The sequence below is a fragment of the Typopeltis vanoorti genome, chromosome 17, assembly GCF_054136105.1.
Source record: "Typopeltis vanoorti isolate ZY-2024b chromosome 17, IOZ_Tvanoo_1.0, whole genome shotgun sequence".
Classification (NCBI taxonomy): domain Eukaryota; kingdom Metazoa; phylum Arthropoda; class Arachnida; order Uropygi; family Thelyphonidae; genus Typopeltis; species Typopeltis vanoorti.
This window is the reverse complement of record NC_143565.1, coordinates 46,304,442-46,323,791: the sequence shown is the minus strand read 5'-3', so window position 1 is coordinate 46,323,791 and position 19,350 is coordinate 46,304,442. Positions and strand designations below refer to the sequence as shown.

General features: G+C 36.2%; 1 protein-coding gene across 1 annotated transcript in view; it reads left to right on the top strand.

Annotated features, from left to right (window-relative positions):
* Positions 1–12,072, top strand: part of Gyc32E (Guanylyl cyclase at 32E) — a 107,323-nt gene extending 95,251 nt beyond the window's left edge. The window contains exons 15-21 of the mRNA XM_090407652.1: positions 8,338–8,521; positions 9,282–9,422; positions 9,530–9,653; positions 9,888–10,131; positions 10,759–10,857; positions 10,979–11,070; positions 11,668–12,072. Of these exons, the coding sequence (XP_090263778.1) occupies positions 8,338–8,521; positions 9,282–9,422; positions 9,530–9,653; positions 9,888–10,131; positions 10,759–10,857; positions 10,979–11,070; positions 11,668–12,072 (1,289 nt within the window). The remainder of the gene's footprint in view (positions 1–8,337; positions 8,522–9,281; positions 9,423–9,529; positions 9,654–9,887; positions 10,132–10,758; positions 10,858–10,978; positions 11,071–11,667) is intronic.
* The last annotated feature ends 7,278 nt before the right edge of the window (positions 12,073–19,350 follow it).

The window sequence follows — 19,350 nt, the reverse complement described above, 5'->3', positions numbered from 1 at the left end:
ATCTTTACATTTTAATCTATGAACTGCATCAGTCCACCTAGATCTTGGTCTTCCTCTAATAGTAGGTCCAATACCTACTTTGCTAACATTTCCTCACCCATTATATTTGAGTAGCCATACGACCTTAGATTACCTCTACTCACTTATTCTTAATTGCCAACAATCAAGTTCCTTTCAGATATTTTTATTTTTTAACATGGTTCTGCTTATGATGCGATCGATTCAGTCCCCTATTTTTTTCTCGGAACTCTCACATCTATGGTATCTACGTTAAAACTGATTTGAGCACTGCCTTTTACATTGCTAATTTAGTATTTTGACTAATCTCTCTCTCTCTCTCTCTCTCTCTCTCTCTCTCTCTCTCTCTCTCTCTCTCTCTCTCTCTCTCTCTCTCTCTCTCTCTCTCTCTCTCTCTCTCTCTATCGATCTATCTATCTATCTATTTCCATATTTAATTTGCTATCTTTACTAAAATCTAGCGAAATATTTTAATCGTTCTGTAGGTTTACACTTTAGTTAATTTTTTCCACATTTCTGTTTTCATAATATATTTTTCATCTTTTTGTTTCTGATTCTTGCACAAAATTTGCTGCAGCAATTACTCAACGTAATTAAAAATTCTTGGTGACTTTTTTGATTTATTTATGAGCATGATAAAAAAAACATTTTGCCAAAATTTTACTCGCTGAGAACTTGAGACAATACTTCAATGTCAGTACTTTGTTCCAGTGAGTGCTTATTGAGACCTATAATGTGAACATTATCAAAACATAAATAACCCTCGGAATTTTTTGTTGTTGTTGTTGTTGTTCGACGACGTTTAGCAGATGGGATAGCGTCTTCACTTTCGACTATGTAGGTTGTGAGTTCAAGACTCTGTAACTTGGATGCTTATAAATGTCTTCAGATAGCAGATGAATCTCGTCCTCGAAGTGTGAGACCAAGTACTTGGTGAAGGCCTGAAGTGATTGAAATAAAAAGAAAGCTCCATACTTGATTTCTTGAGCAGGATTCATTCCAGATTATCTGATCCCTAACCTATCCACGGTAGTGATGTGCTATATGTTTACAACCTTTTGTGGATAGGATTATCATAAAAAAAATGAAAATTTGCCAGACAACAACCTCCGCAGAGAATAGATATGCGCTGCTAGAAAAAAAACGTTTTGTGATCAGGCAAACGCCTGGTTAACAATCGCGTCGATTTTTTGCATATCTCTGATTTAAAAAAAAAAACTATATCATTTATGCTCACAGTATTATTCGAAAAACACTATTTGGGATGTTTATTCAATTATAAATATATCTTAGATCAAGTTTGAGAAAGTGCATTGATTTAATTTATTTGAGAGAGATGCTAGCAATGAAAACCATCTCGGCGTGCTATAATCACTTCAGATGCTCATCTAGTATACATTAAGGATCGCCGATGCAACCGATATTTTATTCATATCTATCTAGGCGAACTTTTTCCTCATACACTCAAGGGGATTAGTCGTGGCTTTATTTTCACAGGCTTCCTCAATTATTCTTTGTTCGGGTTTTATTCCGGAAACGGAAACGTTCTCCCCAGTTAGCAGTCATAGACGGAGTCGCAGTGCAAAACTTGATATACGAGTAGATACGATGGTTGCCATTAAAGGAATAAAAAATTAAAACTGTTGAAAACTCGGCAGTACTTTGAAAGTAAAGCGTAGATAAAAATATAATAATAATAAAATAAAAAACCATCTTCATACAATAGCGTAGTTAAAGCTGAAAGTAGCATTCGTGAAGCCTTTCATATCGTATTTTTCCTTCCCGGAAGTAATAATCATAAATTCTGATTTCCAGATGGCATTTCCATCAATCTGAAGTTCTTGATTTCTGCTTTTCATTACAAACAGCATTAAATATATCCCAGTGGCTGAATAACCATTCCGAAATAATACTGAATCGATTTGCTGAAGTCTTACAATATTTTCCATAATTCCATCAATGCCAATTTATTTTGTTCTTTAAAAAACATTATGAATATTAAATAATTCAGTTATTTTGCATTTTAAATTTATATGTCATGTGTTTCTTGTTTTTTTACGTACGTCTCTTGTTGGTCCTTTTTTATCTTTAATTCTAAACTGCAAGACATCCAATAAACTTGAATAAAATGTTCACTGCATATAAATGTTCACTCCTATTCCCTGCATCCAAAAATTAAAAAATTAATAAAAAAATGTTGAACGTTACATCAAATTATCTTAATTTTTAAGAGATATGGTACATTCTTCTACGGGCAGTTTCTCAAGATCATACCGGTGATCTACACTTTTTTTTTCCAGCTGCTAATGTTTCTTCTTATTGTATACTAAACTAGTTATAACCCCCCAAAAATTTGGTTATTAAAAATAGTTTTCGTTAAAAAAGTGCATTGATTTTTTTTCTTACCCTGTGATATAGTTAATACATTAAACCAATGGACAATGTTATTCTATAGTCATTTCTTATAATGTTGGTGATATACACTGGTGGGTGCATCATGCATTCATAATTTTGCAATAATTAATAGTAAAAAAAGTTTTGAGTAGTCTACACTTTAGAACGTAATCAGTATAACTGACGGCTAATGAAATAATTATAATAATGGTGGCTTATGTATGTTACGTTACAAAAAAGTTAGAAAATGGAAACTCTTGGTTGTAGCTGCTGGTGGATAACAGCACTTAGGTGGCGACTGGGGGGGGGGGGTGGGGGGGGGGGGGGGTGGGGGGGGGGGGGGGTGGGGGGGGGGGGGGGTGGGGGGGGGGGGGGGTGGGGGGGGGGGGGGGTGGGGGGGGGGGGGGGTGGGGGGGGGGGGGGGTGGGGGGGGGGGGGGGTGGGGGGGGGGGGGGGTGGGGGGGGGGGGGGGTGGGGGGGGGGGGGGGTGGGGGGGGGGGGGGGTGGGGGGGGGGGGGGGTGGGGGGGGGGGGGGGTGGGGGGGGGGGGGGGTGGGGGGGGGGGGGGGTGGGGGGGGGGGGGGGTGGGGGGGGGGGGGGGTGGGGGGGGGGGGGGGTGGGGGGGGGGGGGGGTGGGGGGGGGGGGGGGTGGGGGGGGGGGGGGGTGGGGGGGGGGGGGGGTGGGGGGGGGGGGGGGTGGGGGGGGGGGGGGGTGGGGGGGGGGGGGGGTGGGGGGGGGGGGGGGTGGGGGGGGGGGGGGGTGGGGGGGGGGGGGGGTGGGGGGGGGGGGGGGTGGGGGGGTTGTATACTTAAGTGGATTGGATATACGTCTAACGTTTTCTCTTAAGATATTTCCGAACTGGTGTTAGCTAGAACTCCTATCGCTAATCTTGAGTTCTGTAAATATACGACTTTCTATATCTGAAGAATCCCAATGTTGTGCGTGTTTTATTAGGGCAAAGGAGGGTTTTTTGTGAGAGTCGGTATCAGCTTTGTAAGGTCTTCAGTCGTCTTTTTCTTCGTCTTGGTTAGAGAAGTCAAGCGTACCTACCAGGTATCCTTGGCTTCTCTAACCATAATTCTACGATACGAGAGGAGGAAAAGAAACCTTTCTTCCCTTTATGAAAGCTGCTAATTCAACTGAAAAGTCTGTATAAAAATTATTCACGTTCCAGATAGAATTCGAACCCAAATCGTTCCAAAGGACTTCGTCGAAACCGGATGAGCTACGGAAGTTTTCCTACCGAAGGAAAATAGATAGATACACAGGTAAAGTAGCCTTATCCAGGATTCGCAGTATGAATATATAAACCATATGGGATATCACGTGTTCTCTGCAGGGTTTTGGTCCAGTGAAACCAAACACAGCAGCCTGATAACATACCTCATATTGCAAAATCCCATATTATGGACAAACAGGAAAATCCACACAACAGCACGTTAAAGAATCGCATTCTTGAGATCCAATGCCTCCACACTATCCAGTCATGTACTAAATTCTTCAAATTCAAAAGACAACCACTCTGAACACATAGTAAAGTGGAAAACGCATCAGAGATCTTCATAGATATTATCATGAGAATGAAAGAAAGACACTGAAACTCACAGAAATAATACTGCTCCCTAGCCAGCTTAATATAAACCTCACTTACGCCTCACTTATTCAACTACACTTCGGCTATGGCGAAAATGAGAGCAAACAATGACAGTTATTCCTGTATTTCTAATGTTTGTTTTGATTTGTGTTTTTATGATTATTTTCTTCATATATTTGCACCAGAGGAGATTCTAGAGAATAAGAAGAAACTGGTTTTGCGTTTTTAAAATAATATTTATAGTTTACTCTAGTTTTGTGTTTCTTTCATCTTAATAAATCATGCTAACTATTACACATGTCTCATAGCCGAGAAAGTTTTGGTCTTTCACAATCTGACGCCGTAAAATGTTAGCTCTTAAGCTTCTGAATCAAACTTTTTCTTCGAGTTATTTTTTATCTTAATATATTATATTAATACATAAACAACATAATATTTGTGTATTCTTTTATTTATATTATATAAATAAGTGTTTAAATTGATTAATTAAATTACATTAATATAAATAAATGGTTATTTATATTTTACCTTATACATATCGAATGACCGTGATCTTATTATCACGGTCATTCGAGTCAAGAATCACTATACCATCGGTTGAAAGGATAACTGTTTTGGAATTATTCTGTATACGCTGATGAGGTGACCTTTTAGATGGTGTCAGATTGCATAGAAGCTTTAAATGCATTTAATATGAGAGAGGATTCAAAATATGCCTTTGTAGCTTTCTAAGCAGCTAGCCCGAGATAGTCGCTCATCCTCATTCTATTATGAGGAGAGTGGTTTACGTGTTTTTCTGTGACAAACATCAAAGTTTAGACTTTTACAAAGACCGTTCTTTGTGCTGACCATCATATGAAGATTACTACTTTTTTTTTCTATGGATGAGTGTTTTGTGGATGGTTTGGTCATTCGTATCTTTCCTTCTTTTAAAGCATTGAATTTACTCCTTTATTAGTTGAACTTTGTTTAAATTATAGCTCTGGTCAGCTTAGAAACCGTATTCAGCCTGTTTAAGAGTGTGACCAAAGCACTGTCTTTTTTTAAACTTTCATTTGTCTGTGACTATTCCGTATTTGTTCATTCAACGAATTATATTATTTCAGCTTTGTTATAAATTCTGTCTGCTCTAGGAAGACAGAAATTGATTCCGTTGGATGTATCTTTTGTTGATCACAGATGCGTTCTGTCCCTTGCGAAGAAGTTGAACCATTACTCTGTAGCGGTCAGAGAGATTAAAGATTTGACTGACTAACAGTAGCAATGTGGAAAGCTGCAGAAGCATTCTAGAGAACTTGGTATCTTTCAGCTAGGTCATCATTCGTATTGGCGTCAGTCGGGTGGTACATTTGTTATCCCCGTTTTATAAGAAATTATTAGTAAGGAACCAAAGTTCTTTGATTAAGCTTACAAGCATAGGTTGCAATAGTTGAAATGATATGTATGAACCGGCATGAAGGTATCTATTTGTGTCAATTGGTGTGTGAATTTGTGTGAACTGAAAAAAAAAAAAGAGAAAAAGGGGGGTAATATTTTCTCTAGTCTACTTCGGAGGTAAATTGTATGTTCCAGTATTAATTGTTGAGTTCGCATAACAAATCTTAAAGGGTTGTGGACCACTGCTCTATTTTAAGACGTCATAAATACATCTTTTCCATAATTTGTGCTTAAACTGATATGTTTCTAACCCTTTCCTCTTCGAATGCTTCCTTATGAATGTTAGCTATAACTAAAATGGCTTCTCATAGCTTATTTGCCGGAACAACTGAAGAGCTTATAAAACTTCCACTGGAGATATTATTAAATCATGACCTACTAAAACATTACAAAATATCGTATCTTTTTCTGTATGGAATTATTTATATCTGAAGTAAGTGGATGAAATGCAATGTTTTAGTAGGGCAATGAATTTTATTAAGAGGGTGCAACTTCATAAGACTTCAGAGGAACATAAATAAGTTGACTTCGTCAAAGCTTCTCATAATGTCTTATTCCTTGATATGAATGTTTCTAAGAAATATATGCTTTGTTCAGAGTTTCTTAAATGATAATTTTTCCCCTTTCAGTTCTTGTAATAAATTGGCTAAATATTCTGTTCCGGGGGGAGGGGACTCCACTTCTTCGAAAGAGATTCCCATTTCGAATAAAGAAGAAATTGAAAAAATATTCCTAGGTTTCTATTTCTTCGAAATAGAAATCATCTCCACGTGAATTTTAGAAAGTCTACAAAAAATGAACGCTCATCTGTGTTTGTAGTGAATTCATATGTTGTCTAAAAGTGCGCGTTTGTAATTGTTTTGTGGAATCATTAATTAATACTGAGAGCATGTCGTTGTAGAGTACTAATAGGATCTTAGTATCATAGTCATACGAGTCAAGAATCAATGCAGCATTCCCTTTATCGGCTAGAAAAATAATTATCTTGAAATTATGTACGTTCTAAATTAGCCCACGTATTAATTGCACTTCTCCAGCCTGTGTAGCTCAGTGGATGTGGCGTTTACACACCACGGCTCTTGACCGCACGAAGGAAGACTTCTTGGTTTCGAATCTAGTCGGCGACTAGAAGAAATTTTTCTAAGCCTTTTTTCTGCCGGTTCCCGAGTTAGTCGATCTCTGGCACGGGCTAGCGGTTTTTTTCTCCCGGAAAATCGGGTTTTTCGTCCCGTAAACTCAAGAAAATCGACCGTCGAACCCACACTATTTTCAGACATTAAAAATATTGTGTTAGGGTTAGGGACCACGAGATGGCGACACTAGCTTGCCGCCTTCTTCACTGTGTACCGATGAATCAGTGATAGCCTGGGGAAAGCTATCTCTCTGATTGGCTGCCAGTGGAGATTGAACTGTCCACTCAGTCTCCAAACGTTAGATAGGGTAAACGGCCTCGCCTACTCCCTATATGGGAACAAATAGGCGTTAGCTGATTTTTTTTTTAATTTGACACAATCTGAGGGATCAGCTATTTACGTTTACAGAGGAATCCCAGAATAGTTATCTTTCCAACCAATAAAGGAAATGCTACAGTGATTGTCGACACCGATAAGATTATGATAATAAGATCCAACAGTTATTACTCCTCACAGACATGTACACAGTATTAATAACGTCCTTAAAACCTATGAATTCACTAAAAACGCAATTCTAAGATTACTTCTAAGATCTCTTCATCGTATCCACCATCTTTAATGGACTTCCAGATTTCACAAGGATAATGCTTTCTTAATTTATTGAAGGAATAAATTTACCAACTTGTAAACTTTCTAAACATTTAGTAAGGCTATTAAAATATCTTGGCAAGCTTTGGCATAGTTGATCTACCAATGTACCGACTGAAGTTCTTATAACGCTTCCACAGGAGATATTCTTAAATTCATCACCTACTAAAATATTTACATGACGTCAGAATACTTGATACATAAAGTGATCTTTATTTAAATATCGTATCTTTTTTCTGAATATTGTATTCCATATATAGTCATATTTTTATAACTTCAAATATAAAGATTAGAACTCGGATCTTGCAATGAGAAACCCTCTTATTTCAAGTTCTGGCTAACATCTAGATTAAATTATTTAACGAAATGCACTTCATTAGAAGCACATATTTTCTTATTTTATGTAGTGCAACGTATTATGGGCATTGTGGTATCCATTAGCGTTCTTAAAAATATACTCCATGATGCAATATGAACTGGCTTAGACATGGGGAAAGAAACTGATCCAAGACGCCATTTGGCACCACACGCTGAATGTATGCATTCTCAAATTAAGTATATAAATGTTTTTACTGGTTTAAAAGTGTAAGACAGTGATGTTGATGAAAACTTTAATGAAAGCTTGGTTTGAATCATGTTAATGAATGATGAAGTCACATGACTGTCACAAACGGACTGGTGGATCCAGGGAGTAAGGTCATCTCCCCTCCCCACATGAAATGAGAGCGAGAAAATAATAGTGTAAATTTTAGTTGGACAAACAAAAAGGAAAATTATCTATATATTTTTTGGAATTATAACAAATAAAAATTTGTAAATAAGTATTATTCGTTAAAACATTGCATTTTTTAATTGTGATAATAAGACAACAACCCTAATAAATTCTTGTCAATCCTTTTCATATTTGTTATCTATCCTCCTAAAAATGGATCTAATCCAACTGTGTAATACTTTTTTTCCATTTAAACATTCCTTTAAATGCACTTTTTCTTTAATAAAATATAATTAGTCACTAAATTAATTATAAATAATTTAACGGTGTTTTATTTAGGAGGGGGAGTCCTAAAACCGTAAGTATAATACATAAAATCCAGTTTTCCATTTTTTTCGTAGGTATTGTAGAACGTGTTATTAATCCTCAGCAATATGGAACCAAGGCATATAGACCCCCAACGCATGATCTGAATTGTGCCGATTACATCGTTTGTTGTATACAAGAATGCTGGGATGAAGACCCGGATGCAAGACCAGATTTCCGGTTCATTAATGTTAAACTGCGGGAGATGCAAGCAGGATTGTAAGTATTTTATAAGAACCGTAACTTTGATCTTAGGTGTATATTACTGGTTACATTATTTGAGGCCAGAGTATCTGCTTAAATCATAATCAATTTCGGATAAATATGCAAGTTTAGGCAAATCACCTCCTACCAGAAAGAGAGCACCACATGCCTCCTGTGGGTTTTTGGCATAAACACATAAGAAAAATATTAAATAACTTGGATATTAAAAAGTATTATGGTCACGAGGGTATCTCTTCAATTGTAACCAAAGTTGTGCTCCGGAACTGGACATTTGATCGTATCTGGTATCGTGACCTGCTCAGTTTAGAGCCAATCTTCGGCCTACCTGTTAATCTCTGTAAATTGGGTAGCCAGTTTTCTTTCTGGTCGTCCTCTGCATGTCACGGAGGATGGCTTCCTCTCTTTGAATTTCTTCACCAATCAACAGTTTTAAGTTACTTTTCCGAGTGCTTCTCCCATTGTTTGGTGACTTCCATTGATACCTTCCAATTTTAACACGTTTATTCGAACTCAATTTAACATCTGCCCATTAGTACAACACCGCTACCCTTTGTACAAAGAAATAAGTAATGAAATGGCTCTTGATGATCAGGTGAAGTTCCTCAAAATGCAGGGGAATATTCATCTAGTCTGGAAAATGCGAATTATTAGCCTAGAGTTTAAGGGAGTTAAAACTTTGTACTTTAAAAATAAGTACAAAGATCTTGAATAAACTTCAATGAATAGCGATTAACCGGGATCCTTTTCTCTGCAGAAAACCAGATATTTTCGACAACATGATCGTTATCATGGAAAAATACGCTTACAATCTCGAGAGTCTTGTTCAAGAAAGGACCAATCAACTGATGGAAGAAAAGAAGAAAACAGAAAACTTGTTACTGAGGATGTTACCGAAGTAAGCATCATTCCACTCTTTGTCGTTGCTTTGTTTCAAATTGCACTGGATTACAATGAAGAAGTGTAGTTGCACGAGGACTCACGTGTTGCGTTTTGTTCCTGTAGGACCGTGGCTGAGCAGTTGAAGAAAGGACAGCAAGTGGAAGCCGAAAGTTTCGAGTCTGTCACCATTTATTTTAGCGACATCGTTGGTTTCACCGCGCTGTCGGCTGTCAGCACCCCCTTTCAGGTAATTAAAAAGTAAATCGTTGTCATGTTGATTCCCCCCCCCGTTAGATACGTGTGTGTGTGTTGTATGTGTGTGTGTGTGAGAGAGAGAGAGAGAGAGGTCCAGCATTGTAATCTAACTGATACTTTTGAATATCAGTGTACATTGCTACTATAGGACTGATAAGTCAGTGTAGGAGAGCAAGTTTGTATGACTAGTTGTCTCCACCTAAGTTGCGTTTCTTTTATCGTGCAGGTTGTGGACCTGCTGAATGATCTATACACCTGTTTTGATTCCATCATCGGTAATTACGATGTGTACAAAGTGGAAACTATCGGAGACGCATACATGGTCGTCAGTGGGCTGCCACTTCGAAACGGCAAGAAACACGCAGGTGAGATCGCTTCGCTGGCCTTGCATTTGCTCGAAGCACTCCAGAGTTTCGAAATTCGACACCAGCCGGGGGAGCGCCTCAAACTGAGAATTGGAATCCATTCTGGTAAGTGTTTTTTTTTCTTTTTCTTTCTTCTTTTCTTTTCCCATGCGTCGTGTACCTTAGATTCCACTTGTTCTTTTTGACTGGAAAAAACGGCAAAGTATTTTTCTTCCTTTATCAGCTATTTCATCTCTATCGAGTTGTTATTTATTTTTATAAAAGTATTTCTGCCTTGTTTGAAAAGAATTTAAAAGTGAGTTTGCGAACAGACGAAAGATTGTTCTACTGCTATAAATTGAAGCTCAAATGCCAGAGTGAAATAATAAAGAGGCTAAATATTTGTTTCGTTTGGATAATGTATACTACTTTTAAAATGTATTTAATATAATGATTTAAATAGTTTTAAATAACGTTAAAATAATTTTTTATTTATTTATTTATTTATTTATTTATTTTTTTGTAAATGAAAAGAAAAAAGAAGAATTGAAAAACAAATTCGGTCCTTTATAACTATTTTTTATATTATTAAACTATTTTTATTTCACCGATTTTAATATGGTGGAGTGTTTTAAAAGTGAATATGGATTGACTACAGTTATCAGTCAGCTAGCAGTAATACGAAAATTATTTTATTCTTCTACGAGAAGCTTAGCGGCACTAAAAGCCGCTTAATATCTCCATTTCAAACAGGTCCTTGTGTAGCTGGAGTCGTGGGCTTGAAGATGCCGAGATATTGCCTGTTTGGAGACACGGTGAATACTGCATCCAGAATGGAGTCCACTGGAGAAGGTAATTATTTTAATCAGACGTTTCCACGAAGATCGGTTAACTGCAGTTCTCATTTAATAATTCCATTTACGACTGCTTTAATTATTAACTGCTGAACTGGCTTTTGTTATTTTGTTTCAAGCCTTGAAAATCCACACCAGTGAAGCCTGTAAAAGTATACTGGATCAACTCGGGGGATACAAACTCCAAGAAAGAGGGCTCACACCAATAAAAGTAAGCATTTAAGTCGATATCCAAAATATTATGTAAGGTAATAGAGGTAACAAAAATTCTCTAATTATATTTACTGATAAACTTAATTATAAATTAGTTAATTTTAATAATAATGATGGATTATAAATATAGTAAAATTCTATGGCATCAAATGTATTAAAAAAAAGAGGACCACAATGTTACGTTTGTGTGTGTGTGTGTGTGTGTGTGTGTGTGTGTGTGTGTGTGTGTGTGTGTGTGTGTGTGTGTGTGTGTGTGTGTGTGTGTGTGTGTGTGTGTGTGTGTGTGTGTGTGTGTGTGTGTGTGTGTGTGTGTGAAGAAGGCCAAGGAACTACACAAGGCTGTAGAGCCGATGACGGTGGTGGCGGTTAGAAAATTCCTGCTTCTGGATTTCTTCACACTGCAGACATGAAGGTCGATCACTTCAAATCAGAGAACGCAAGAGAACCCGTAATGCTACATATGATTTGATAAAATAAAAAGATTTAATAAAGATGTTAATTTATCTCTTTATTTTGGAAAGTGAATGCATATAATACTTATAAAGTTGATAGAATTGGGTTTAATTCTCTCTCTCTCTCTCTCTCTCTCTGATAGGGAAAAGGTGAAATGAGAACCTATTGGCTGGTTGGAAAAAATTCTTCCTCTTCTTTGGTCGCTGATGGAGTCATCCCAAACTGTTCCTACCTGAAACCGGATTCCGGATTTAAAAATAGCATTCAAGAACTTCTAGGGTATCCTTCTCCTGTATTATATCCCATTGGTTCTCCACCCCATGTGGGCGTCGACTTGTTCCTAAGCGAAGATAACGAGTCCAAAAACAGCAAACAAGATTCCCAAATCTTCAACCCAAATTACAACAGTTGCCTCAGCCTCTTCCAGGAGTGCAAGAAAAATGTCATCCGGGAATTGCACAAAGAGGGACGGTCTGCTGATAACGGGTATCGCTCAGCTCCAATCATAACTTTTCGTGAACATAGCACACGTGACTATTTTCTGTGATAATTTTCTGCTCATCAACATCGTCTGTTCTTATTATTGAACCACCTAACGAGGTCCTTCAAAAGGAGAAGCATACGGGTCAGACATGGTGGAATTTTTACCTGCAAGGGGAACAAACAACACCGACTTTTACCCACCTATGATCACCATTCATTGAATTTTATTTATATCTCAGCGCCATCTGTTGCCAAGAGTGTACGTTTATATTTTCTCGAAGATAATCCAGTTACAGTGAAAACTTTACCTGGTACAAAAGTTGAACTAAGAGAAACAGTGCTCTGCAAAGATGTGTGTATAATTACAAGTACACAGGGTTGTTATATCTAGTCATTATTTTACTTATCGTCTTTTAATATTAACGATATTCAGTATTTTCATCGGGAGTATTATTCCACAGCTCTTTGTTTTAAAAAGATGTTAATGATACAAAGAAAATAAAATAACGTATCGATCTGTTTATATACTTTGACTTCTTTGTGTTCTTCGGTTTTTACTTTTTATGTATTTATTTTCTTCTTTATGAGTGAAAAACATGATTTTATTTTTTTGTAATAAACTTTAAAAGAAATTCCAGTCAAACCGAACAATCACTCGCAGCAACGTTAAAGCAGTCTACTGATCGTTTGGCGCCAGATAACCATTAAATCGTCCGTAAACAATGACGTCACGCCTAGTAGATTAAAATAATGGTAAGTTGCCTTCGAAAACAGTAGAGCTGAGAAGCTTTATTTTATTTATTTATTTATTTTTATGTCAGGACATTTAATTCGTTTAAAAATGTCTGGACATTGTGTAATTATTTCAAGAAAACGCCTAATCATGCAGCAGATTTGTCTTAGAATAAATTTTAACACACATTTTTGAACTTTCAGAAGTTCAAAAGAGGGCGCTAGCGATATTGTCAAATCGATTAACAGCGGTTAGGTACGTGGTAAGTATAAAGCTAAATTTCCGATCTTTTGTTGCGAATGGGAAATGATAAATGTCACTTACTTTTAAGTAATGCTTAGTAGCGTGTTAGACATTTCCTAAACTTGTTCTCATAATCAAGAAAGCAGCAAAATAGGTCAACAGGCGCCTCACAGAGGTCCAAACTTGCAAACTTCTGCTACGTGTTGTCTGTAAAGGCAACGCGCTTAACGTGAAACACGCAAGCTAAGGTGATTATCTTAAGTGGACGCTCATCAATCTTCTTCAACAGGGGATTTTATGTTTATTGTCTATATCAGGAAGAAGTTGTCCACCTTGTCAAGAGATTCTGCTCGCAGTGCAAACAGCAAAATGCGCACCGGAACAAAACAGGAGACATTAAAGCTTACCACATCCTGTACCAGTCTTGTTTTAATGTGTCGCCATCTCTTGACAGAAAGCCGAATTGTTTTAAGTATTAGAAAACGGCAAGCAATTTTTCTTGACAAATAATAACATTACGTAAATATTATATTCTATTTTTATGTAGATATATTATATTGCATATAAAAATGTAATTTATTATATTTTAAGTAAATATTTTATTATAATATTATAATAGTTATTTATAATAAGTATATTATTATTATTATTATTATTATTATTATTATTATTATTATTATTATCAACGAGTTATAATAAAGAATTATTATATATATATATTATAAAGAATTCTAATCTAATCAATTCTAATCAACGGCACCAAAACACAGATGTTGATAATACACAACCCAAGAATCATACGCCCCGCATCACTATCGATACACTGTCACACATACCGCTGCATTAACAACGGAAATATCTGCCAATGTTCCGAAATTAAACATGTAACACATGCAAAATACCTCAGTCTCTATGTAGATTCCCACCTTAAATGGACAAAACATATAGAATACCTACACACCAACTCCGGATCATCGCAGTAAAACTCTTCCAAGTTAAAGACATTATTGCTTCCAACATAAAAAAAAAAACTCCTGTATCACGGCATCTGCGAATCCCTACTCAGATACGGAATAACAGTCTATGCAAACACATCAAACAGCCACCTAACAAAATTAGAAACATTACACAGGAAAATCGTGTCAACAGTGAATTGAACACCTTACACCCAACGACTAATATCCGACAAGCACATGGCGATACACAGAATTCTGAGCATTAAAAACCTGAAACACTACATGACATTAACAAGGAATTACTTCAACATCACCTATCGAAACAATAGAGACACATCGTATAACACGACCCACAACAACTCTCTACATTCCTATACCCTTCAACAATTCATACGGTTCTTTTGTGAGATCACATCAGATATATAGATTATGAAATAATCTATATATCTAATGTGATCTCACAATCTAATGTGATCATCAGATATATAGATTATTTCATAATCTATATATACACTAATATACACATCACAAATCAGCAGCATCCAATGCCAACATCCCATACCTAAACAGTAGCAACAACATAAATAGTTGAAGCCTAAATCCCACTCTCTTCACTAAAGCTAACCCAAGCTTCGAAGTAGGTGGGCTTAACCACACGTAATCCTTATAACCAAAGAAGCAGATTATGTAATAAAACAGTTAGTAAAGTATACAATAAAGAAGATACTGAGATACTGATTATTATGTGATAATATCTGATTATTATGTCATTACTATAATACTCTTATGTAACATGAAAAAATAATATAATAAATTATTCTTATAATCAAAAAATTATATAAACAAAAAAAAATTATTATACAAAAAAATTCTGAATAATCTTCATTGTTAACATTGGAAGAACATGTGTTGTAAATACATAATATAGAGGCAAAAAAAAATACTATTAAAAATTTTAGTTGAAATCAATGTATAAAATGCAGCACTTGAGCTGAATTCTGTAAAGTTGCAATGTCTATTGTATGTGTAAATATTTTAGCAATCAATAAATTATTATTACTATTACTATTATTCAAAAAAAATTTATTATTATTATTATTACTTTATTCACATAATTGATACCCAGTCAAAACAAGATATCATTCAAACAACAGTTTGACTGGTGATACAGAACAATTCAGATTCTACTCAAGAATCTAAGAATAGTCTGTCAGGAACCTTCGTAAAATATGGACAGGTCCAAGTAATGCTGTTTTTTTTTTTTTTGTAGATCATATGTGGTCACTTCGTCGATGTTTAATTCTTGTAAATTGTTGGATATTTTTTTTTTTTTTAAATTGCACCAAGTGCACCGATAACTATTGGGATGACTTTGGTGTGTTTAAGCCACAGTCCGCCAACTTCGATTGCCAGATCTCGATATTTAGTCATTTTTTTCCAGTTCTTTGTTGTTGATGTTGTTATCACTGGGTACTGCAATATCGATAATCCAAACCTCTCGATGTTCGATAATTGTGATGTCAGGTCTATTGTGTTCCAAATGCCGATCAGTTTGTATTCTAAAGTCCTAGAGAATTTTTGCTTTTTCGTTTTCCAATACAGTCTCTATTTTATGCTGTCACCAGCTATCAGAAATAGGAGAGGCATATTTTTTGCATACATGCCAGTGAATTATTTTGGCCACTTGATTGTGGCGTATTTATAGTCAATAGAGATTGCTACATGCACTGATTAGATGTTCTGCAGTCTCATCTTTCTGAATCGCATAATCTGCATTTCCTGTTATTAATTGCTTTGATTGCATTAGTTTGTAATGACTGTTCTTGCGCGGCTAGAACAAATCTTTCTGTTTCTTTTTTAATGTATCTGTATTGTATCCATTGCCACGTCTTGTTCACATCAATTTTTTTCTCAGTATCTCGAAGAAATTGTCCATGCGAGGGTTTATTTTTCCAGCGCACATATCGGTTATTTTCCTATTCCTTTCTGTAATCGGATTTGTTACCCATTGCTTTTAGAAGGCCTTCCTGTGAAATGAATTGAAGCATTTTCTCAGAGCTATAGTCGATGTAATTTTTAAAGTAATTTCCTCTTCTTCCACAGTCTGTCTCGCTCGCAGCAGATCCCCTCCACCTATTCTTCTTGATAAGTATAGCCCGTCAACATCACTTCGTGGATATAATGCATGATGCATAGTCATTAATTTTTTAGTTTTGCGATCCAACTTGTCCAGGTCTTCTTTTGTTCAATCTGTTATGCCAGCTGTGCATCGGATCACTTGGGACAGCCCAAGAGTTCATTGCTCTAATTTTGTTTAATCCATTAAGTTTACAGAATCTCCGAATCGTTCATTATTCACTATTAATATTGTTTTCCATGATTTCATAGCAGTAGCCAGAAACGAACATATGATTTTGCTAATTCCAAATATTTTTAGTGATTTAGGATCCAGAAGTGTGGGAGCGAATCTAATGCTTTCTTATAGTCTATCTATGCCATGCTCAAGTTAGTTTTTCGTTTTGAATTTCTGAGGATCATTTTATCTATAAGGATCTCGTCTTTTGTTCCTCTAGATCTTTGAAAATTGCCTTTTTGTTCAATCGGATAAATCTGATTATCTGATAAGAAGTGGTATATGGAATTTGCTATGATTGCAGTGAACAGCTTAAGCATAGTTGGTAGGCATGTTATTGGATGATAGTTACTTGGGTCCGCATCCTTATCCTTATCTTTCATGAAGAGAAAAGTACACCCAGATATCATCCAGTCTTCCACTGAGCCTGACTGCAACAAATAATGAAATTGTTCTGCCATTCGAAGTTGCAGACTGGTAATTCCTTAATTCATAAGGCAGCTTTATTGTGTTCAATAGGATTATCCCAGATTGACTTCTAAAATTTGAGTGTTTCTTTTTTTTCTTGTGAATGATTGTTTGCAGTTGTATTTCTGTGGAGAGACTGAAAGAATTGACGTTGGTTCTGTTTAAATTGCACATTTTGTACATATTGGTTTATTCTTGCTTCATATCTTTTAATTTTCTGTGCAGTCGCTGTAATTCTTTGTTTTAGCTCTTCGGTAACTTCAGCAATTGTTTTGTTCGCCAAATTATATATGTTAATAAGTATGTTTTTGATGTTATTATTTTTCAGCCGTCCTTCTTTAAGTTGCTGACATCAGCTCGAAGTTTGTTGACTTTTCGTTTCAACCGGATTTTCGATGGCGCAGATTGCTTCATCCCCGGCTTTTGCTATTTCCGTTTGTAACCAAGACTCACTGTAATGATATAAACCGTGCTGTATAGGAGCTGATTTGTTTTCTTTATACTTTTGGTTATGATGGTTTTTATCACAGTATTTGCATCTAAGAGGAGCTGTTTTAGCTGAGATTTATGTAAAGCTTTTAATGGTGGTAGTAGTCTTATACGGTCATTTATGTTCCAATATCCCTGACTTCATTTTTCACTGTACTTCTGTCAAAACATTCTGGCATTTCGTCAGCTTGATGCTTACTGAGTTGAATTCCAAAGTTAGATATAGCAACCTCCTGATAATTTGCTGTTACTAGAGTTGTTGGTTTATTACGTAACTCTTGCAGCTCAAGTCCAATAAATACTTTGTTACGGAAAATGAAATTTTTTTGGTCCATAAGTCTTTGTTCTGTTATTGCAGATCCTATACATTTTTGTTTCCAAATCATTTGCATACCATGTGCTTTCCAAAAGCCCGTTTTTCTGGTGTTGATCTGTAAAAACGTTTCGTAACTCTGTTTTCTTCTACAGTTTATTTATTTATTTTTTTACGTTTGGTTTCTTCCAGTCACTTTTTAGCTTCCTGCCCAGATTGCTCAACAAGGAGAGCTGGGTCCTATATCCCACTTGTCGCTCAGGATCCCCAATATCTAACGCAATCCTTGATGACCCGGGCGTCGACTGATCCGGTATGGATTTCTTCTTACTTTTCACCATTAAGATGGAGGATGGAAACCTGTTAGTCTGGCTTCTCAGTTGAGACCTGTCTGACGAGGGTGGTCCTGCTGGTAGCTATGTTACTGCATAACTACCAGCTCTCAATATTATTGAAGCACGCACGCCTCACCGCCACGACAAGGCCGTGTTCCTTGCGTTGCTTATTATTATTATTGTTATTAAGCTTTAAATAAACGTTTTTAAGCTTTTAATCATTTTTATGAATTTAGGAAATATGTATTATTTAATTCACGAGTAAGTAATAGCTCGCCTCAACATTTTGTGGTTTAATATGCATTTAAACAACATTTCAAACGAAAATAGTGATGTTATGAGACAACTTTAGTTCAGTTGCATGACAGTGAATGCAGGAGCTGGAAGGGGGATCGAACTTACCACTGGTTATATATTTCTGTCATAACAAAATAAATGAATAAATAAAATTTTCAGTTAAATAACAAGAAACACAGTGTATATATTAATCAAAAAGCTTAAACAAATTTTATGAGTAAAAAAAATACATTTCTGACTTCTTTTTAATATTTATCAATCCTCCACCCCTCTCGGCTCTAAAAAAAAAAAAAAAAAAAAACGAATCTACCATCGCTTCTATCACGCGAGTTTAAAACCATCAAAAACACTGCAGTAAATCTATTCTCAAACTGAGAACTTCTAAATGGTTTGCTAAAATTTGATTTGTTTTCTGTTTGCAGGTGGCTGATGATAAACAGAATTTTAGTGCTTCCACACATTCCGCAAGTCCCATTTGCAGCTGTCTATAATAATTCAATTTTACCGACGTGCTAAATCAGATAATATTTATCTGCAAATATCCAAGAAAAATCAAGTGATCAGCATTAATATTACGAATACATCTACACCTGTGTTTCCTCGAGTCATAGAAATCGCGTACCACTTTTGGGACACGATGTCATCTGTCCGTCGTCATGACTCTCCTAGGAGGAGATAATATGGAAAATCAGGTCTATAGAAGAACTTAATGGAATTAATATAGTTTCTTGAAGGTAAAAAAACAACTTTTTTTCAAGGAAAAAAAAGTTAATTTGAATACAAATCAGATAATACAAGGAATAGATCTTCTTGTGATCCAATGTTAGGGCAGGGATATCAGGTTCAATATTTGCAAGTTTAATACGATATGGTAGTACATCAGTAAGGCGTTTTGGCGTTTTCGTTTTAATAATAAGTATGGAGAATACAAACTCGTACGTGTCTTCTGCACATGTTCATAATGGTAGAAGACCTTTTTCCACTTTATCCGACAGGGCTTGAGAATTGAGGCTCGACTAGAATGATGTCAGTTTGTTCGTACGCTATTTTTCAGGAATCCATCTGAAGTTCCAAGTTTTTCTTGCTCTGAATTTGACAGATTATTTAGCAATGTTTGAAGACTGACAGCGAAAAGATTTCGTATCTATCTATTCA